The sequence below is a fragment of the Haliotis asinina genome, chromosome 1, assembly GCF_037392515.1.
Source record: "Haliotis asinina isolate JCU_RB_2024 chromosome 1, JCU_Hal_asi_v2, whole genome shotgun sequence".
Lineage (NCBI taxonomy): Eukaryota > Metazoa > Mollusca > Gastropoda > Lepetellida > Haliotidae > Haliotis > Haliotis asinina.
In genome coordinates, this window is record NC_090280.1 from 94,091,416 (window position 1) to 94,114,861 (window position 23,446).

General features: G+C 39.4%; 1 protein-coding gene across 1 annotated transcript in view; it reads left to right on the forward strand.

Moving 5' to 3' along the window:
- LOC137255689 (unconventional myosin-Ic-like) overlaps window positions 1–23,446 on the forward strand; it is a 114,420-nt gene that overhangs the window by 80,776 nt on the left and 10,198 nt on the right. The window contains exons 14-30 of the mRNA XM_067793181.1: window positions 421–558; window positions 1,876–1,971; window positions 2,990–3,070; window positions 4,676–4,781; window positions 5,694–5,811; window positions 6,613–6,726; window positions 7,700–7,776; window positions 8,425–8,493; window positions 9,329–9,413; window positions 10,343–10,502; window positions 11,471–11,554; window positions 12,474–12,567; window positions 13,957–14,027; window positions 15,454–15,595; window positions 16,048–16,118; window positions 19,851–19,951; window positions 21,412–21,511. Of these exons, the coding sequence (XP_067649282.1) occupies window positions 421–558; window positions 1,876–1,971; window positions 2,990–3,070; window positions 4,676–4,781; window positions 5,694–5,811; window positions 6,613–6,726; window positions 7,700–7,776; window positions 8,425–8,493; window positions 9,329–9,413; window positions 10,343–10,502; window positions 11,471–11,554; window positions 12,474–12,567; window positions 13,957–14,027; window positions 15,454–15,595; window positions 16,048–16,118; window positions 19,851–19,951; window positions 21,412–21,511 (1,707 nt within the window). The remainder of the gene's footprint in view (window positions 1–420; window positions 559–1,875; window positions 1,972–2,989; window positions 3,071–4,675; window positions 4,782–5,693; window positions 5,812–6,612; window positions 6,727–7,699; window positions 7,777–8,424; window positions 8,494–9,328; window positions 9,414–10,342; window positions 10,503–11,470; window positions 11,555–12,473; window positions 12,568–13,956; window positions 14,028–15,453; window positions 15,596–16,047; window positions 16,119–19,850; window positions 19,952–21,411; window positions 21,512–23,446) is intronic.

Genomic DNA, 23,446 nt, shown 5'->3' on the forward strand with positions numbered 1-23,446 from the left:
TGTAGAGTTGATTATATACTGGACAAAAATAGTTGGGGATATATGTACATGGGGAAATTATTAATATTATGTATTTATTTATCGACATGCTGATAATATATCAATCATAAAAATACCAATATCCCTAACTTATTTTGTCCAGTGTAGTTCAGTTTTGTTTGTTCCTAGGTGAACTTTTAAACCATCTGCTTGTATTAGTTCATGGGATAGTTGTTCTCATCACATCGAATGTCCCATGTTCAAATCACCAAAATGTCTGAGGCCTATGGCTGTTTCTTGTGTCCTCCGCCATGATATTTTGTAATTTTGCAAAGCTATTTTACATAAAACTATTATTACTGTTTTGTAATTATTTCATATTGTGTCATTTGGTGCCATGTGCTTTGTTGTTGCCATGTGGCTTGATGTTCCTTGTTGCAGGACGAGGAATGTCTTCGTCCCGGAGATCCAACTGACCTTACGTTCCTGGAGAAGCTCACAGAGACAATTGGCAGCCATCCACACTTTATAAGTCATAAAACGGCAGATGCTACAACCAGAAAAACTATACAGAGAGACGTAGGTGTACTTCTGCCAAAGTAGCGTAGTGGTTAAGGCATTAAAGGTTATCACACCAAAGACCCGGGTTTGATGGGCTCAATGTGTGAAGCCCATTTCCGGTGTCTCCTGCTGTGATATAGCAGGAATATTGGTCAAAGTGGCGTAAACCTAAACTGACACACTGACTGACTAACCCACATATTCTGGATTTTGTTTTAGAAGCTGGTACGGTGAAGAATGACAATATTCTATTGATAGACTTCTTTTTTGTAATAAAATACTATTGCAGTAAAGAAGTTGCCTAGTCATAGAAGTTATGATTACACGATGCCATTTAGAAAGTGGTCAAATGCAACATATGTCATATTTGGGATTTCACTTTCTTAGTAAAGTACAAATTCTAGTACTTTTTTCGGTTGAGTCCCATCCGGGATTCGAACCCGCACCCTCAGAGTCAGGCACCTAATCGCCAGCACACACTAAGAAAGTGAAAGTGAAATCCCAAATATGACATATGTTGCATTTGACCACTTTCTAAATGGCATCGTGTAATCATAGCTTTCGGCCGTGGGAGCCGTGCCAATTTACACTCATCAGAGGGGTACACAAAGTACGCAGTCTAGACTACCAGTTGTCCGACTTTCATTTTGTGGAAGTCGCGGTGGCTGAGCGGGCTAGGCGGCTGACTTTGTGTGCTGGCGATTAGGTGCCTGACTCTGAGGGTGCGGGTTCGAATCCCGGATGGGACTCAACCGAAAAAAGTACTAAGAAAGTGAAATCCCAAATATGACATATGTTGCGTCATAGAAGTTGTTCTCTTCACACACATTGACTGAAAAAAATACTTCAGAAGTTCTTTTGAAACTTTTCTGTTATCTAATCTTAATACACATTGCTTGAGACACTACTGTTCCAGTTGTTGTGGGTGTTGCATTTTGTTGTGTCAGAGGTGTGTTCCCTGTGCTTTATCCGTTGCTTTTTGGTTTAAATGTGAGATATGATCATATTATAGATAACTACAGTGTTTAATGTCTTGTCAGCAACGAACAGGAAAGAATTGATAAGGCCAACTCTGTATATTAAGTTAAAGAAACGATGGTATTGGTACGATGTGTCGCTCACTCACTCACTCACTCACTCACTCACACACTCACTCGTGAAGATCTGGGACTTCAGAAACCCAAATTTGCAGTAAGAGTCAATAAACATGATCGAGTTGTCACACTCTCAAACTTTGATCTTGCATGTCATCGAATTCCATATCACATGCTTTTGATCACTGGATTATCCTCACTCACTCACCCACTCACTCACTCACTCACTTTTTGTTTTCAGGAGTTCCGGTTAATCCATTATGCAGGTCATGTGACTTACAATGTGCGAGGCTTTCTGGATAAGAACAATGACCTTCTCTTTAGGGATTTGAAGGAGGTGAGTGTTCATCATGGTTCATCAAGTGATTCAAAACATGATCGTACAGACTTTGGGTTGTGTGGTATTTTGTCTTGCCGAAAGTACTGATTCAAATTCTCAATGAATACAATATGTGAAATCTGTACTCTTCACAAAAAGTAGGGGATAATGCATTTTCAATTTGGATAGGAAGTGTAAATGTTAGCAAACATTTCAAGGACAGGCATCTTATGAACACCCCACCATTTCCCTCTATTACCACCCCTCAACACAACGCATGATATGCACATGCACAAAACTGTAGCCAATACACGTGCATGGGGTCCCATTGTTGATCTTGACATTTTTTCATAAAGGTCGAGAAATCGCTCAGAACATTAATTTTGACACTCATCTTTCATCACACATTTGTTAGTGTTTGTTTCTAGTCATTTGTTTTAAAATGAAAATGTATACATGCAAATCACTTGCCATGCAGCAGTTTTCTTTCAGAAGTGACTACATTCCAAATAACTATGGTTGTAAGGAAGTGCAAATGGTGATGCACTCTCAACACATTCAATAATATCATATCAACATGGATTGACTCCCATAAATCTCCTAAATATTTTTTATCATAAATAGAAATGTAAAGATCCTTCGATTTTGTGAAGTGTATATTTCTGGTGTCTTTCAGTGTATCGTTGCTGGATTATTGCTAAAATCGACAAACCCATCTCATTCACTCACACAACATGGCGTTAAAACTGTCTGCTGGTCTGTATTCAGAATATTAATCTGAAGATTAGCTTTGTTCTGAGCTGAATGTTGAAATTGAATTCAATGTATACAGTGTGTCCAGCTCCATGTTTGTCATACACAGTGATTTGATAATGGCTTGTAAATCACAGACTGTTACTGAGGATGTCATTAGACAACAAAGTATTGTCCACAATTCTCACATCAACAACCAAGAGACCAGAAACAAACAAACATACAATATTCTTATATGAATTGGTATGATTTTCCTTACAAAGAATTTTGTATTGTGTTTCAGGCAATGAGTCAAACGGGCAATATAATAACCTCCCAGTGTTTCCCAACGGACGAGCTGCTGAGCAAGAAGCGACCAGATACAGTGAGTGGTTTGCTATGAACATCTCATTTTAGAATTGGTGTTCAGCAATCCTGGGTCCCGTTTCACAGAGCTCTCGTAAGGCTAAGATCTTGTAACTTTTCTCGTAGCTTTCGTACCTCCTATACTGTAACATAGGAAGCAGGAATGCTACGAGAAAAGTTACGAGAGCTTAGACTTACAAGAGTTTTGTGAAAGGGGCCCCAGGGTGTTACACAGCACACAAATGTGCATTCAGTACAAATGTGGAAAATGGACACAGAAACCCCATAATCCTTTGTCGGAAGAGATGCACACCAAAAACACACCACTCTAGAGGTGTTAGTGTGAAACCTGTCTGGTGTTCTTCAATGTAGTATTGATGGAATACTGCTAAAAGTGACATTATTTCACCGGTCAGTCATGACCACTGTCCACATGTTTCATTCCTCAGAAGTAATTATCTAAACGTATGCTACCCTACACCATTTCAATACTTTACTATGGCTGCAACAATTTTGTTCAATTCATTGAAAATCAAATCTAACACCTTAGTCTTGATTTTCGAAAACCATTATCACTGCTTCGTTTCGATTTTTGAATACATATTTAAATTATTTACACACAGTCAATGCATAATTTTGACTCTGACTTCAGTAGTTTCTAGCACTGAAAAAGGGCGAAATGTGATAGATTGACATGGCGCGAATTATCCAATGAGAACTGTTGTTGGTAGACGTAGCCAAGTTGATGAGTTTAGTGCAATCTGATGTGGTAAACTTATATGAAGAATCAAATGATTGTAAAGATGGTCCAGTATTGAAAATCAAATTGAGATTGAGGTTTGGGTTTGGGTTTGGGATTAATCTCTGGGTGAATTGTTGCAACCCTTTACTTCACTGGACCATTATGTTAAACACAAGGACCCGTAACATTTTTTATATGCCAAAGGGAAAAAACCCTGGCAACCAGTGTTTGCAAAACTTCTGTTTGAAAGTTGCCCATTCGGGCCGGCTGCCTGCAAACTTTAGAATCAACAGGCCCTGAATGAAGTCTGCAGGCCCATTTTGTGTAAGTCAAACCAATAAAATAAAATAGACTGCAATGTACTGAGTACCAAAGTTTTTCTACAAACTCATTTAGCAAAGCCGGTTGCACAGAGAGGTTTTTATTTTTTAAAGACTGGCGTTGACATTTCTATGAAGAAAGCACTGAGATGCCAGTGAAACTGTATGTCATCATGGCATGAAGGATGTTTCCCGAATGTTAATATAGAAAACATTGAAGGAAAGATTCTAGTTAAAAAAACAAACAAAACAACCTCACAGATAATTTACTGAAGGCTAAAAGGACCTCCAAATATTTGAAATTGCAGGCCCGATGCAGTGACAACAGGTGCTGGACCGATGGTTTTCTTGAACACTGCTGGCAACCCATACGTGTTATAAGACCAACTGAACTGGGTCATCAGACTCACTGACTTAGTTGACACACATTGTATTGTGTACATTGATCTTCTTGCTGTTGATCACTGGATTGTTGTGTCCAAGCTTAATTATACACCAAGAACTTTTATTTAGCTGGAAAATTGAGTGCAAGTAATTAATCAATCTCCATTCTCTCTACCAGGCAGCGACCCAGTTCAAAACCAGCCTGGCCCAACTCATGGATATCCTGATGTCAAAGGAGCCATCGTATGTCCGTTGTGTCAAACCCAATGACTACAAACAGCCAGGTAAAAGCTCTTTATTTTACCTTACTAATGAGCTTTTGATGAGGAAGCTGTTGGTTACCTCTGTGTAAAATGTATCTCTTAGGTGTTTTGCGTGAGTATCAGTGTTTCTAAAATGAATCGAAATGCATTGTATAATATAAGTTGTTTACTGGTCATGAGGGGGTCATGGGTTGATGTACCTACTATATCTATGTTTATTTAATGAAATGCAAGGCAAATCTTTCCATAGTCATCACTAGATCTTGCAGATGACACAAGAACAGGGACAGAGTTATCTCCCTTCCATCAATTTGCATTTGCAAAACATCTGTAATTTCCTTTCACCATGTTATTCGAGAAAAAGAAGTACTACCATGAAGTACTGAATGAGTTGTCCTTGGTAGTAGTGTATATTGTAATGTACCTCGCTTGTAAGTAGGGTATATTGTAATGTACCTCGCTTGTAAGTAGGGTATATTGTAATGTACCTCGCTTGTAAGTGGGGTATATTGAAGTTAATAGAAGAGTGCTTAGCCAATCAGAAATCGACATTTATGTATGAGTTATGATAATATGAATTTTCCTGGTTTGTTAGTTTTATTGTATTCCTTTTAACACAAGGGAAACAAGTTCTGTTGAGTCGTTCAGACCACAGGAGAGTGGTGACATAGCCTGGTGGTGGTTATGCTTCTCATACAGAAGACCCAAGTTCTATACCCAACATGAATGCAATGTGAAAATTTCTTGTGTCTCCCTCTGTGATATTGCTGGAATATTGCTAAAAGTGGCATAAAACCACTGAATGACTCAAAGGGTAACTATCATATTCATTCCCTGACCCCAGACAGGCATTCTGCTCCTGAAGAATGAATGTTAGTAAGAAGAATTGTCAAGTCATAGCTCAGTGCATGTGATTTTGTGTGTTGGTTACAGGTGTGTATGACGACCGTATCGTGAGCCACCAGGTAAAATACCTGGGTCTGATGGAGAACCTGCGTGTCCGACGAGCCGGCTTTGCCTACAGGCGACCATACGAAGTATTCCTAAAGAGGTCAGTTCAGTGATGTCAGCTAAATCTTGTTACAATGACAGACTAAGTGAGAACAAACTGGCATGTTTGTTTACAGATACTGAATGAATATTGTATATTAGGGATCGAACGTTCCCTTGTCACACCAAATACCCAGGTTCGATTCTCCAGTGTGTGAAGTCAGTTTCTTATGTTCACCGCTTTGGTATTGCTGGCAAAGCTAAATCTAAACGCAGTGTTAAACCAAACTTACATGCTCCCTCTCTTGATAAGGGAGATCTGTTTTTTCACTGGGGATCAAGAGTAGTGACATGACTTTGCAGGTGATCTCCCCTTGAATGCACAGACCAGGGCACATACAATCTGTATAAATTCAGATCTTTGTCCTCCGTGCTGCTAAATATAGACTTGAGGACAGTGCAGGTCAATACCAAGTGACCTTTTGCCACATTGACCTAACATGAAAATGATTAACATGAACTTTACATTAGCCAGTCAGAAAGCAGCCTTCTCGTCCCATAAGTAGCTAGTTCCAAACTGATGACTGATCTTTGAAAAAAATATATTGGCATGTTCTTGATTCAGTGTTTGAAGACTGAACAGCAGGCACCTCTTCTATTCATGCACTTGACAAAAAGCCAGAGTTGCATTTCTTTTGCTAATCAGTATATATATGATTCCTTTGATATTAAGGTAGCTATTCATTCTGTAAATGAATTTTAAATGACTTTTTCAACTTTTGTTTAAACATACTGTTAGGTGATATTTGCAGTCATGGTTCACGTTCATCATCACAATAATATCCCCATCTACCCTCATTAGGTATAAGTGTCTGTGCCCTTCAACATGGCCAACATACCATGGACCGGCAAAGAATGGAGTAGCTATGCTGGTGCGGTACCTGCAGTACGAGGATGACGACTACAGAATGGGCAAGTATGTACAACTGAGTTTGTTATTTGATAGCATTCAACCACTGAAGATGAGGATTAGTATTGGTTTGCCGCAACCCACACTTGTCGTAAGAGGCGAGTAACAGGATTTGGTGGTCATAATTGCTGACATGGTTGACACATCATCCTAATCCAGAATGCGGAATGGCATGCCTGATACTGAGAATCATGAACGTAGGTTTGAAGCTTACTACGATAGCAGGTTGATGCGCTACATCCCAATATTAAGTTTTCAAGATATGACTCATAGTGATGAAAAACATTATTTTGTTAAAGCCTGTTCATCTCCTCTTGCCGCCATCTTTGGCGATATTTGTGCCATTTCGAGATGCTATGACTGCCGTTATTGGATGTTATTACCACCATTTCGTACTCTCAGCCACCATTCTCAGGTGCTCTTGTAGCTGATACACGAAATTTCCATTTCAAACAATTAGTTTACCATTACAGAGTGTTTGTTTCTGTTTTAGGGGATATTTTTGCAGTTTTGAAAGTTTATTTTCCTAGTGATTCATGGTTCTGTTTGTTCTGTTTTGGTGTATACGAGTTCATTTTTGATGATTTGTTGACTATTTGTATGGTAGGCCTGTGGCTGCTGATTATTAATGGGACCTGATTGAATAAACATGACAGTATACATATAGTCCATAGCTGGCCGAATGTATTTGTTGGCCCTTTTGGATACTGTGGCCTCATCTCCTGAAGTGACCCAATTCGCTTTGTAGAGTTGTGTCCTTTAGGCACTAGGAACCTAAGATCGAGAGTTTGAATCACAGTATGTTGCTACTTATGCTTGAGAGTTTGAGCAACTTGGTAATTGTTTGAGACCGGCATCACATCAGGTTTTCCTCACACGTCAAACTGAAACACCTACATGTAACAAGAATTCTGTTCAAAACCAAAATAGCTTTAAACTAACTAACTTACTCTTTAATGCTGTTTTTCATTCTTCTCAGGTCAAAGCTTTTCATCCGATTCCCACGTGTCTTATTTGCCACCGAGGATGCCTTCCAAGTCAGGAAACATGACATTGGTAAGCCTTAACATACAGCACATTTAAAGTGTTTAGAACTAGCACAGTGTTATAGTCTTTCTGCAAGTTGTTACAGATGTTGATGCAAGTTGTTACAGATGTTGGTGCAAGTTGCGACAGATGTTGGTGCAAGTTGCTACAGATGTTGGTGCAGGTTGTTACAGATGTTGATGCAAGTTGTTACAGATGTTGATGCAAGTTGTTACAGATGTTGATGCAAGTTGTTACAGATGTTGATGCAAGTTGTTACAGATGTTACAGATGTTGATGCAAGTTGTTTCAGATGTTGATGCAAGTTGTTACTGATGTTGATGAGGTTATCACAGATGTTGATGCAAGTTGTTACAGATGCTGATGAGGTTGTTTCAGATGTTGATGCAAGTTGTTACAGATGTTGATGAGGTTATCACAGATGTTGATGCAAGTTGTTACAGATGTTGATGCAAGTTGTTACAGATGTTGATGCAAGTTGTTACAGATGTTACAGATGTTGATGCAAGTTGTTTCAGATGTTGATGCAAGTTGTTACTGATGTTGATGAGGTTATCACAGATGTTGATGCAAGTTGTTACAGATGCTGATGAGGTTGTTACAGATGTTGATGCAAGTTGTTACAGATGCTGATGAGTTTGTGTGCTCCTTCCACAGCCACCATCATCCAGTCCAACTACAAAGGCTATGCACAGAGACAGAAGTACCTCAAGTGGAGAGTTAGTGGTGAGTGTCATGTCAAACAGTAGCTAGTTCTCATATGGACAGAGGTTTTAGAAGTTTGGAATGTCTCCATCTTCTTTCTTTGGTGTACAGAGTCTTTGCCCTATAGTTACGGTAAGTGGGTTGAAATTAAGAACAGAAGTTCTAATTGCAAAATGTTTTGATTTTCTCAAAAGATATTGGTAGAAATGGTATGACCAACTGGAAAATGGAACAAGAAATTAATCTTCTCAATCTTCACTTTCCAGAAACTTTTGTACCTGTTTCTTCCTTTCTTTTGAGTTTACTGTTTCCTTCAACATTTAACTGATAATCTGAGTAGTAAAAATGCAAAAAGTCTTCCACCATTTTTTTCATGTTTTAATTTTTGTTGGTGTTCACCTAGTTTATAAAATTCTGGCTGAAAATATAAAGAGTGGATGTTTCCATTTAAGGATTAAGTTTTATTTTGTGTGTCTGGTTGTATGGATGTCTCACATCATCAACCTGAAAACACAATATTGAGCAGTTTTTGAACTGGTCCAATATAAGGGGTTGAGTTCTGTAGGTGTTGGATCTAAACGAACATTCTAAGAGCATGCTGCACACAAAGTCAGTGATGTAATCCACTCAGCCACTTTAAATGGAAGTCTAGACTAAAGTTTGGGCATAAAGAAAACCTGAAAAAGTTTGAAAGTTCTACATTTGAAACTGGAAAAGCATGTGGATCCACTTCACTATTTTTAAAAGGCTTTGTTGGAGAACTGCTTTCAGCGGAGTAAAAGCACACTCACTCACTCACTCACTCACTCACTCACTCACTCACTCACTCACTCACTAATTAATTGCTGTGTTTCAGCCATATTGCTGCAATGCCATTGGCGCCGTGTGGCGGCACAGAGACTGCTGCAGAGGAGGAAGTGGGCTGTACAAGCGCTTAGGAAGTGAGTCACCATCCAAGTCCCACTGACCTGTGAAGGTCCAGGGTAGAATACAAGCCATGCTTGTTGTAAGAGGCGACTGACGGGATCGGGTGGTCAGACTCGCTGACTTGGTTGACACATGTCATCGGTTCCCAATTGCACAGATCGATGCGCATGCTGATGATCACTGGATTGTCTGGTCCAGACTCAATTATTTACAGACCGCTGCCATATAGCTGGAATATTGCCGAGTGTGGCATAAAACTAAACTCCCTCACTCACTTACTCCCAAGTCCCACTGGAATCACGTTTTAGTCTTTCTCTTCTACTTCTGATTAGAATATGCAACATTTTTTAACACATTCAAATAACTGGAAACAAATGTTATGAGAACTTGAAGTCACAAGTGCCAGTTATATATGAAAATGTGTACAATTGCTGGATGAACTTTCAGTTTGGTTTTCGTGTCATTGTCGGGTGATAGGGTTGTATAGTGGTTAAAGACTGTCTCCTCACAATGAAGACCTGGGCTTGATTCCCCACATGGGTACAACATATGAAGTACTTTTCTGGTGTCCCCAGATGTTATATTGCTGGAATAATGCTAAAACTGGCGTAAAACCATACTCTCCCTCTCATTCTCTCACTCTCTCTCACTTACTTGTTCCAGACAATTAGCATATTGTCTTAAAGTGAATAGACTATGCCACTATTACAAACCAGGTTTGACTTGCTGGAGTACAAGTACTCATGAAAGTTTAAAAAACCATCACATTGTACATATTTACACAAAAGCATCTTTACAAACCAGGGTATTGTCTTTAGGGAAATTTGTCATTCAGATTGGAGTAAAACCTTGCTCACGCTCACTAACCTACTCACTCACTCACTCACTCACTCACTCACTCACTCACTCACTCACTCACTCACTCACTCACTCACCATTTCAGATTTATCAAGGGCTTCATTCTCCGCAAGAGGCCAGCATGTGAGGAGAACAGAGAATTCATCAAATACACCAAAGTCAACTACCTGCAACGCCTGCGAGAAACGCTGCCAAAGAATGTCTTGGACAAGAAGTGGCCTCGGCCGCCAGAGCTCCTTGTGGAGGTGATACCTGATTCTACTCCTACCATTCCGTTAAGATAAATATCTCATCTTGTTTACTTCAGAAGTTGCATATCCCATTTTCTTGTCACTAATTAACAACCAAATTTATCCTGTCATGGATTTCCACTTTCCACCAGTTCTCTCTTGAAGTCAGGCTTTAAGGAATGAGTCCCTGTTGACTTAAGTACCACAACTATGGCATTAGAATTATAAGCAGTTGTCTGGATTTCTGAATCCCATAACTTGTCGCTTTTCATTTTTAGAAATCCTGAAATGACTTGTGTTCCTGTGTCAATTTGATATAAATTTGTACCTCTTGTGACTTACAAAAGAACATTGGCTCAGTACCAGCAGGCAGCCATGCCACACAGTCTGTTTGAAACAGTTTATGGTGGGGTTAATTTGTGTACCATTTTCTACAGCTTTACCTTCTTTCCTTACAATTTGATCTCGCAGTGAAGCGCCTTTAGGTCATTATGGACCCGTGAACGTGCGGGGTAGGATAAGTCTTGCCACAAAAGTCAACTATGGTTGTCGTACTATTGGCTAACGGAATCGACTAATGGAATCGAGTTGTCAGGCTCGCTGACTTGGTAGACACATTATACTAGACATTTGTATAGCGCTGATATCCAGTTCGCCAGTTCAACCGTTCAATGGTGCTTTGTTTTTTCCCCCAATCATTGGATTTCCATCACAATGGCTCAGTCTCAACTCCCTGGGGATCATACAATTCTTGCAGCCTGCTAGGCACACAGAGTGAATATGGCTTTCCCGTCCTTACAATGCAGTCATCAGTTTTGAATTGCGCAGGTCGATGCTTATGCTGTTGATCACTGAATTATCTGGTCTAGACTTAATTATTTACAGACTGCCATCATATGACTGGAATATTGCTGAGTGTGGCGTAAAACTAAACTCACTCACTCAGGTCATTATGATAAAATTACTTGTTCTGTTTCTTCCAGACATCAGAAATCCTGAACAAGCTATGTATGAGGAACATGGTCCTCAAATATGTAAAGAAAATCTCACCGGAGAGGAAGTTCCAGGTAACTATCACTTGCAGTGCACCCTGAACCATATCCACACTCGTAAACCTGTGATAGCGTATGGAGACACGATATGTCATAATGCTACCAACACTTTGTGAATGAGACCCTGGAACATACTATGCCAGCACATACTCACATACATACTTCACACTAGTACCCAACGGGATACTGGGTAAAAATTGCTCACCCAATGTCCATTCGAGTGATCTTGGCTCTGAAGCTGCGCCTACTCAGTAAATATGGGACTTACGATCATCTTTGCATTAAGCTTGCCATATTGAAGAGACAATAAAGCTCTATGCCCCACACAAAAGACAAGTTTATTCAGGTGATCAGTTTGTCGGACTTAGCTCAGGGATTTATAACAAGTAGCTCAGATATTCAGCACAAAATCAGCAGAAAATTACTGTAAAAAAGTTTCCCAATTTTTCTGAAAGCATAAAAATAAAACATTGACAACGTCATATTTTCTCAAATTTGACAACCAGATCACTTTGTATGAATGCAAGATAAGTCACAAGATAAATATGTCATTCTGTCAGGGCATGGATCAAGTCTTACAATATCTATCCCTAGATTATCAGACCCAGATTCAGTTATTGTAGTCTTGTGGCTGGAGACTTATGGCAGTAAACAATTATAAAGAAACTGTCTTTAGATTTTCATCCCTATGGAGATGCTCATGCTGTTGATCACTGGATTATCTCGTTATTTACAGACCAGTGCCATATAGCTGGAATATTGCTGAGTGCCACTTTAAAGAACAACCAGTCAATCAGTCATCCAAATTTTTCTAAACTGTGAGGCAGGAGGCATTTTTAATCTTGTTTTATGTTTCTTCTAACAAACTATTCACAGTATCTGTGTATGTTATCTGTGCATGAGTGCCCATATTGATGATGAACATGTTCTTTAGTTCCAGCAGAAGGTGGTAGCAGAGAAGTTGTTTAAGGGAAAGAAAGAGTCCTACCCCTTCAGTGTAAAGGACCCGTTTATTGACAGCCGGCTGGGTGAGATATATTACCTATGTGATTCCAAAAGGAGACAGTGCAGTAGGGATCTAGATTCGATCCCCAACATGGGTACAATGTGTGAGGCCCATTTCTGTTGTCTCCCGCCATGATATTGCTGGAATATTGCTGAAAGCAGGGTACAACTAAACTCACTCGCTCCAAAAGGAGACACGATAATCCTCAGGAAAATGTTCTGAACCAGGTTCAAGCATGCAGAGGACATTGAGCGTTGATGGTGTGAAATGGTGTACTTTGTAGTACTGGTGAAAAAAGTCTGGTAATTGAAATTATTGCCAGTGGTAAAAATTATTGATGATTGTTGTTATGAAAATGGTGTCACCGTTAATATTAGACATAAACTTTTGGGACAGATTAAAGTTTTAATTTACACAATACACAAAGTTATTTTTTTTTGTCTTGTTCTGTTTCTAAATTATGTTCAGATGCAGTTTTGTTAGTAAATATGTGGTAGAAACGTCTTCTCCAATAATTATTGATACTAGATCAATATTTAGATCGATTATCGATCTCTGTGATCAGTTTCAATAGCCTGTACTAGTACTTTAAGTATCACACACAGGATCAAAATCCATCCTATGCACCCAGTACTACATAAAGGGTGGTGGGGCAGCCTAATCAACGTTAAAGTGTTTTACTGTCAGAAAGCCTGTGTTCATTCCCCACACATCCTCGATAATCTCTAAAGTATATGTTGCGAAAACCCTCCACTATACCCTGGATGCATCTGCAGCTGTGCCCAATGATTTTATTACCTCCCTTGGTTAGCATTTTATCCAATCAAGTGTCTACACTGGGAAGATGAGCATACCAATCACAACTCAATCTCGCTGTTTAAATTATCTAACGGAGTAAAACCTGGCAGCACAATTGATGCAGAGCTATTCTGAAAGAGGATAGGAGTTCTAGCGTATATTTTTTTAGGTTTCAGACCTATCAGTCTGTCTGTATCATTTCCCCCCCAAATCTGAGTGGCACTGCAAGCAAACCTTTGCTGCAGCAACCTCTCTATTTGTTAACTCTGACAAGCTCGGTTGTAACTGTGGCTTAGCTGATTGGCTACTGTGAGAATGAGGAGCCAGCAAAGGGAGGTAATAAAATTATCGCCATAGCCATAGATGCATCCAGGGTGTGGTGAAGAATTATCGAAATGTGTACCCTAGAGATTGTCAAGGATACTCCTCACATGGATGCTAGGTATGCATCCCCTTTCTGGAAACCCTCTCTGTTTCTGCTGAAAGTGGCGGAAAACAATATTCACACACTCGAGTGATACAAAACACTTCAGCTTATGAGCTCAACATTAAGCCCTTGTGATTTGTAATATTTCTTGGACAAACATGATTTTATCAATTTTGCTTCTTGCAGCTGCCCACCATGAGTCCCTGAAGAGCGGCATGTTTGACGTCAACGTGAAGCAGCCAAACGAGACAGTCAGGGTAGGTGGCTGAAATTACACTTTAAACAGTTCAAGCCTGAGACATCATTAGGAACACTTCTTATTTCTGCATTACCCCCAAACCCTAAATTATGCAAAATCACATATTACATGTACCCTGAAACTTGAAAAGGAATTTTCTTTTCAAGATTTTTTCAAAACTGAACAATTTCTGTATTTTCTGCAATATGTCTTCACCATAGAGCCCATTGCAGACCTGCCTACCTGACGTATTTATCATAGTATGTTTGATTATTTATAACTAAGTAGGATTATTTAGATTAGAACGTATGCCAGTCGAGTTATACTCATGTAAAAATAGTTCCATTCCACTCTGTAGTTCAACCTTTAGTATTAACCATCATTGAGAATGTCCTTGTCTGTTCTTTGAATGTTGTTTATCATTGCCATCAACATGCATGCCTGAGTCCAACCAATATATTCCGATTGCTTATGAATGGCAATGATTCATTAGGTTGATCCTGTGAAAGTCATTATGCTTATGCCAGAGTCTGATTTAGACCACGCCCTTGAGCCATCCGCGCATGATAGTTAAAAATGACGCACCATTCCTTAACCTGGTGGGGCTGATTGGTGCACTCTAAAAATATTTTGACTCACATCAATCATGGAAAAACATACCTCTCCAAACTGTTTAATATTTGCAACTTATTTTCACAATTCCAGGTGATAAATCAGCATTCATAATCCCCGCAGTGCTGTACGCGATTTCCCCACATCTAATGCTGTGCCTAAATCAATGCATGGAGCTTATAATACGTAGCTTATTTAAGTCATGCCATTTGGTTGTACATTAAGAGTTACATCCCCAACCAGTGTATTTCCCAGGTCTATATCAAAGGGCGGTAACTGAAGTTGAAAAGAGAGTGTGTAGATGAAATAACTGAAAAATGGAAAGCATAACTTTTTACTGATGGAACTGATAATTTTCGTACTTTGCATGCTCAAGAGACATGCCGATAGTGCCAATCATAAACTTGTTCTCCAAGCTGAATGGCTGAAGGGTCAAGTGAAAATGGCAGTGAAAAATATCATTCGTTGTAATAAAAGGCAGCAACTTAATTTAAATTATCACTTTAATTGATACAACTGAACAGCTTTTTGCATAACAAATTCATTAAAATTGCAAAGTGAATGTCTCCCTTGTCTTTTCTTATGACCCACCTACAATGGCAAATGTCCCACTATTTCAATTAACCACGGGCCAAGGGCCCACTTCTTCTGAAAAGTAAATTAGACACTGTTATGCATGTAGGTCACTTAGATTGGACCATTTATTAAGGAAAAATTTTTTGTGCAAAGAAGTTTTTAAGTGGTACCTTTGGCAGGGAAGTCATGTCTTTATTTTCATGAAAGTAGTTTTCAGGAATGTGGAATAATTATCCTGATTCTGATACTTGCTCCAGTATTGTGCAGCAGTCAGCAAGTATGATCGTCATGGTTACAAACAGCGAGCAAGAATCCTCATCGTCACAGACAAGAATGTTTATGTCCTTAACGAGAAAGACTTCAAGGTGAAGGACAAACTCTCGTACTCACAAATAACAGGTGAGGAAACCATTAGCCCGGCTGGATGATAATATACAAAAAACTAAGAATGGAGTATGTCAGTTGCTTCTGCACAACTGTCATTGTAGATGAAAGAGACCATTATTTATAAGGAAAGTTAGTAGGCTTTCTATCAGAAGGCTGCTTCTAATTGGTTGGTTGGTTGGTGGGTGGGTGGATGGGTGGGTTGATTAATTGGTTGGTTGGTTGGTTGGTTGGTTGGTTGGTTGAATGATTGATTGATTGGTTGATTGATTGTTGTATGTTGGCAGTCTGTAAATATTGAAAGTCTGAACAGGACAATCCAGTGATCAACAACATGAGCATCAACTCATGCAGCTGGAATACAATGACATGTGTCAACTAAGTGAGCCTGACCACCTGATCCCGTTAGTCGCCTGTTACCTCAAGCATGGAGGTACTGGAGTCCATTTCTTTTGTTTATGTTGCAGGAATCCTGGCCAGCCCCTACACTGACGGCTTGTTTGTTGTGGTCGTCTCACTAGCAGAGAATGGGTCAAAGGTACAGAAAGATTGTCTTCCTTGAGATAAAAGTTCGGACTATTGATTTTTTAAAATATTTTTGCAGTCTTGATATATATCGATATAGAAAACAGATGTCTTGAGAACTGATTCATGGTGTAATAATTATGACATCCTTGAATTAATTGCATCTTGATGTAGAATTAATGAGATCCTTGAAAACTGCATTTTGATATAGAATTAATGACATCCTTGAAAATTGCATCATGGTGTAGAACTATTGCAACTTTGAAGAGTTACATCTTGATGTGGAACTAATAACAGCTTGTATGAACTACACCTTGATGTAAAATTGATGACAACCTTGACTTACTACATCTTGATAAAGAATTCATACTAATGTAGAATAACTACTTCTTGATGCATTATTAATGAAATCCTTAAAGATCTGAAGCTTGATGTAGAATAGTGTTATCCTTGAACTAATTCCTGACATCCTGTTGTTCCTTGTACTTTATTCAGCATTATGCTAGATGTATGATGATAATTACTTTGTAGGCGTGCCTCTCATCCTGTGTGATCCTTCCTTACCTATTGATACCCAGCTCGTGTCTTGTTGCACATTGTACAGCTGTAGCTAGCGTCATACATTGTGACCATTGTTCATATACAGTACATGCTGAAGACTTATGTTCGATTCCCAACATTGGTACACTCATTGAAGCTCATTTCTGGTTCTGATGCTGTAATATTGCTGGAAAATTGCTGAAAGGGTCATAAAACAAAACTGACTCGTACATAATACAAGTGCCATGTTAAAAGTTTAGTGTGGTTGGATTAAGGGTATTAAGCCTTTAATTTGTAAATATTTGAATGATGTTTTAGTGTAATTGTTTAGGAGTGACTTATAGTAGTAAAGGTTAGGACTAACTCTGGATGACGTCTTGAAATTATATACTGGTAATAAATAATAGTTCTGGTTTCCACATGGGAACTGGGAATTTTCACCAAGAAGTAATGGAATTTTTATTCAGTGCAGCCAAAACACAAGATGTTTGTGTGCTTGTTCAATGTCCCACATTACTGTATTTGGTCATGACAGTGAAAATATTTCACTGTGAGATATAATATGGTACTTATCGACATAGTTAACTGCCTTGCCATATTACCATTTAGGATACGACCAACGCATGTTAATATTACAGCATGAGATAGAATACGGTACTTATCAACATTGTCTCCCTTGACTCATAACCTGCGGCAGGAATGAAGTGGTTTGTTGAAAATACAATGTCATTTTTTCTTCGGACATTTACAACTTCCATATTTATGTCCTCTAAGTGTGAACCGGAGGACGATGACACGGAGGCCCACAAGGTTTGAGCCGCGATATTGTCTGATTAGTGTTGCATGGAGAACGGCCATTGAAAGACATGGAGGCCTAGAATACATGCTGGAATGAACTGCTGCTATTTCAATGTTTAGATGGAATTTTAGTTTGTAGTTTCTACATTAAGTTTCTGCATCTTTCTACAGTTACAGCGTTGTTTTCTTCAATGGCGACAGTTTGGTTACTTTCACAAAAACCATTACATTTTTTTTTGGACATATATTAAATGTGGAAATTTTCATCAAGTGCTTCATGTTAGCATGAAATGTGTAGATTGTTTCATCACAATATTTTGAGCTATGCTTTACCTGTTTACACTGTGGCTTTTCCAGTTAGCTTACCTGCTCATGCTTGTAATTTACCTGCCTGGGAATGTGTGATGTTACACAACTGTTTTATGTTGTACCTTGCTTGTGGACCTGCTCTGCTTCTGCTTTTTTCATGATGTTTCTTTGTATTCCTCACTTTGTATACTTGTTTCACACACATCTGCCACCCGTCCTTGCTCATTCTCACACCGTTTTTTCTTCTGTCCCTTCACCTGCCCTTTTACCTCACACTTTGCCTTGAACCTCATCTTTTGTCCCTCTCTGTCCTCACACCTGTCTGTATAAGTGCCCTCATTTGCACCTGTCCTCATAGCTATCCTCATACAATATCCACACACCTGTTCTCATACCTGTGCTCAAAACTGCCAATACACCTATCCACTCACTTGTCATCATACCTGCCCTTACACCTGTCCACACATCTGTCCTCATAACTGTTCTTATACCAGTTGTGTTTTGGGATTAAACAGTCAAAGAAAGAAAACAATTGTTCAATGCTTTAGGATTCGATTACTTCACACCAACTGCCTTTGTTCCTGCATGTTGTAGTGTATCAGTGTTGTTCTTTCCTCATCCCAGAGATTAATGAAATTTCAGTTTCTGTCTTGTCTCATGAACATTTTTTACAAGAAAATGCTGATCTGGTCAATATAAGAATGAATCAGTGAATGCATGTTGTTATTTCTAAGTAGCTGACTTTTATTATACACATAGTCGACATAACCATCTTCAGATTCTTGGCCAAAATTGGTCTTCGTTTTCTTGTGAGAGGCAAACCAAGGGAAATAGGTGGTAGGGCTTTTGTCCAGGTTGATTTGTGCCATTGTAACCCGTTTGTGTAGATCAAAGTTTCGATCATCTGGCTTAATTATTATACACATCGCGCAAGAAATAAGGTTTCATAGCTGGAATATGGCTCGTTTACAGTTAATCCCTGCCCTCAGCAATATTGCTGCTGTATGCTGGCAGTCTGTAAGTAATTAAGTCTGGACCAGACACTCCAGTGATCAACAGCATGAGCATCAATCTACACAATTGGTATATGATGACATGTATCAACCAAGTCAGCGAACTTGACCATCCATTCCTGTTAGTCACCTCTTTCGACAAGCATGGGTTGCTGAAGTCCAAATGAGTACAGGCTTAGACAAACACTGACATTGCTAGCTTTCTATATGCATCTGAGCAGATTTTCACTTAACATTGTTACAATTAATTGTCTGTATACTGAGCTTTATAACCACTCTTTCCTAGCAGTTTCTGTGATAGGAACAAATTAACATTAACACTTCCTCATATAACTCTTAGAGCATGTATCATCTGTGGTATATTACTGCCTCTCAACCTTGAACACCATTTCAATGTATAAATGATATAGAGCTTACACCTGCTGTTGTATATAATGGCTTTCAAACCATTTCGACAATTACAATGAATGTGTTACAGCGTCACTGAAGCTGAGATTGATCTTGTTGACCCAGCCCATTGTTTCTCAGCCCCCATACACTTCTTTCTCCAAGCCAGGTACCGCAGTGGTCTGTAATGCCACAATTTTGTGTACAGTTATGTTCCTTAACTGTGTCAGGATCCAGTGTCCTGATCATGAATCCAAGATTTGCCCAGAAGTGCTGTGCAGGTCTTCCCTGCAAAGAGTTCCTATCCCTATTTCCTGATGCCATCATTTGGAAAGAAAAGACTAAGAAAAGATGATTCTGGTCTCCTGCAAAGTGGTTAATGTAGTGAATGGATTGAGTGGTCAGACTTTGTGACTTTGGTCATCAGACCCCTTGGATTATTGCTCAATATATCGATCACTAGATTAGACTTGCTTACTTTAAAATGGCAGGATAATTTAAAGAGTGACACAAAATGATTAAGCAACGAGACAGAGGGAATTATTTACGGACCACCGCCATACAGTTGGAATATTGCAGAGTCCTGTGTTTATCGTACAAATTCATTCAGAGAATCCGCTTCAGTGATGGGGTGATACATCTGTCTAACTGGGTTAAATCTGATTGGACCTTTGTTCAATATTTCTGGGTTTTTTTAGGGAGATCTGATACTGCAGAGTGACTATGCTATTGAAGCCATCACCAAAATAGCCATGGCCGGCAACAAGACAGATGTTGTCAAGGTCGCCACAGAGGGAAGGTGAGACTGTATCTTGATTATCGTCTGATATTGATATCCCTGTCTTTTTGACAAGTGTTGATATCCTTATCTTTAAAGCTTGTGTTGATGTCCCTGCCTATCAAGGTAGAGTTGATATCCTGTCTGTATCCCAGCTATCCCTGTCTGTCAAGCTATTGTTGATATCCCTGTCTGTCAAGCTAATGTTGATATCCATGTCTGTCAAACTAGTGGTGCAATTCCTTCTTGTCAAGCTAATGTTGATACCCCTGTCTGTATCCCAGATAATCCTGTCAAGGTAGTTTTGATATCCCTGTCTGTAGCCCTGGTATCCCTGTCTGTCAAACTAGTGTTGATATCCCTGTCACCCAGACTAGTGTTGATATCCCTGTCTGTCAAGCTAGTTTTGATATCCCTGTCTGTAGCCCTGATATCCCTGTCTGTCAAGCTAATGTTGATATCCCTGTCTGTAGCCCTGATATCCCTGCCTGTCAAGCTAATGTTGATATCCCTGCCTGTCAAGCTAATGTTGATATCCCTGTCTGTAGCCCTGGTATCTATGCCTGTCAAGCTAGTGTTGATATCCCTGTCTGTCAAGCTAATGTTGATATCCCTGTCTGTAGCCCTGGTATCTATGGCTGTCAAGCTACTGTTGATATCCCTGTTTGTCAAGCTAGTGTTGATATCCCTGTCTGTCAAGCTAATGTTGATATCCCTGTCTGTAGCCCTGGTATCTATGCCTGTCAAGCTAGTGTTGATATCCCTGTCTGTAGCCCTGGTATCTATGCCTGTCAAGCTAGTGTTGATATCCCTGTCTGTAGCCCTGGTATCCCTGTCTGTCTAGCTAGTGTTGATATCCCTGTCACCCAGACTAGTGTTGATATCCCTGTCTGTCAAGCTAATGTTGATATCCCTGTCTGTAGCCCTGGTATCTATGGCTGTCAAGCTAATGTTGATATCCCTGTCTGTAGCCCTGGTATCTATGCCTGTCAGGCTAGTGTTGATATCCCTGTCTGTCAAGCTAGTGTTGATATCCCTGTCTGTCAAGCTAATGTTGATATCCCTGTCTTTGAAGGTAATGTTGATATCCCTGTCTGTCAAGCTAGTGTTGATATCCCTGTCTGTCAAGCTAATGTTGATATCCCTGTCTGTAGCCCTGGTATCTATGCCTGTCAAGCTAGTGTTGATATCCCTGTCTCTCAGACTAGTGTTGATATCCCTGCCTGACAAGCTAATGTTGATATCCCTGTCTGTCAAGCTAATGTTGATAATCCTGTCTGTAGCCCTGATATCCCTGTCTGTCAAGCTAATGTTGATATCCCTGTCTGTAGCACTGGTATCTATGCCTGTCAAGCTAATGTTGATATCCCTGTCTCTCAGACTAGTGTTGATATCCCTGTCTGTCAAACTTGTGTTGATATCCTGTCTGTATCCCTGATATCCCTTTCAAGCTGGTGTTCATATCCCTGTCTGTGTTTCAGCATCAACCATGACCTAGCCAGTGGTAAGCAGGGTTGTATAGAGTTCACCAAGGGTCAGATCTACAGCATCAAAAAGGGCAAGAATGGACAGCTGTGTGTGGTAAGTTGCACTGCCCTTCTTTGTCACCACATTTTTGTGGCATAAAATACAGTGAACAGCTAAAGAAACACAACTCTGGCTTTTTGAGTACTGTAAAATCATTATTATTCGCGGGGGTTTAATTTTCGCGCTTTTCACGCAAAAAAATTATCCACGAAAATAAAACCTCCGCGAATAATTATGATAAATTGTGGAAATAAAAACAAACAAAGAGCTTTGAGTTTTAGTTTTGTATTGCTAGTAATTTGACTACAAATACACGTCATTCATTCATGACTCAGTGAAACAAAAAGATACATAAAAACAAATTAAATAGTTGATTCAACACGTCATTTTCAGTGTCTCTGATTGACACGATACACACGACTTTACTAAATTAAAAATGTCAGGTCACCTGCTACTAGTGAATTAGTCCGAAAGTCCAGCTTGGCGAAATCCGCTTTGGATTAAATCCTTCCTCTTGGATATGTTGTCGTAGGTCTGGATAATCCATTGCGCATGTAGTGGTTTGACAATACTGGTACACGTGCACAGAGCTTTCTGAGTAGCTGATTGGCCGAGCGCGTCACGGGTCGAGGTCACATAGGTCAATGATTTCTTACGCAAATCTCAACATGGATTCTTCAGTGCTCCATTGCGTGTCTCAATGTAGCAGAAGGCCCATGTTTCCCCAGCTAATTAGGCAGGTGACAGGACGACAGCTAGGGTCAGTGTTTTCTTTACAGTTTACAGTTACCTGTGTTATACTCTCGTGATTTCTGTACTTTGATGATGCGCGAAAATTAAACCACGTGAATTAGTCAAATTTTCTGTTTTCGCGAAAATTAAGCCGCGCGAAAATAAATGATTTTACAGTATTTAAGTTAAGAAAATAAATGCTTACTTTTTTGAAGGTTCATTTAGCTGCTCAGTATATTAACTCACTCGCTCACCCACATGTCACCACCTTGATCTGTGTTTGGACACAAACATTGAAATCAGTTGCTCACTGTACTTATACTAGGGATGTGGAAGATTTGAAGGTTCTATTAATTTTTTCTCAATTTTCTTGATGAATGGCATTGTAATATCTTAATCTCACCTTGAGAAAATTGATCATTGCTTTACTGTCTAAAGTTATTATGCCTGAAACCGTTTTACTTGAAACCATAAGCCATTACAATTTCCTTTTAAAGTTAGCAATGTTCATACCATGTTATCACTTTATGGAAGCAGTCATCATAGTTTAAACCTTCCGCAGAGGAAGTTGTGGTTTTAGTTTAGTATACTCCTTAATATACTCATGCGTCATAGGTTAAACCTTCTTCTTGAGTCATGATGAAATCAGCCATTTCATGAACATTCAAAACCTAGCTTGCTTACTATTACCTCTGAAGAAAAGATGTTTCTGGCAATTCTTTTAGAGCAGTGACCCGTAAAGATCTGGGTAGAATTGATTTTAACCAACCCATGCTTGTTGTAAGAGGCGACTAACAGGATTGGGTTGACACATGTCATCGTATCCCACTTTCATAGATTGATGCTTTTGCTGTGGGTCACTGGATTGTCTGGTCCAGACTCGATTTAACAGGAATATTGCTGAATGAGGCGTAAAAATAAACTTCACTCTCTCCAACATACAGCATTTTGTTAAGTGGTGCTGAGAGTATGATGACATCTCAAAGATTACAGTCCAAACACCTCTGCAGTATTTCAGACATAGCTTCACCTGCGTCTAGACATTTAAAAATATTAACAGAAGCAGTTAGACTTTTTAATTGACTGTGACTATGTCCAACCGAACTCAAACAAGTACACTTCCCAACAGAAAAATAATTATGGCAAAGTCAGCTCAAACAAGTACACTTCCTGACAGAAAAATAATTATGGCAGTGTCAGCTCAAACAAGTACACTTCCTGACAGAAAAATAATTATGGCAATGTCAGCTCAAACAA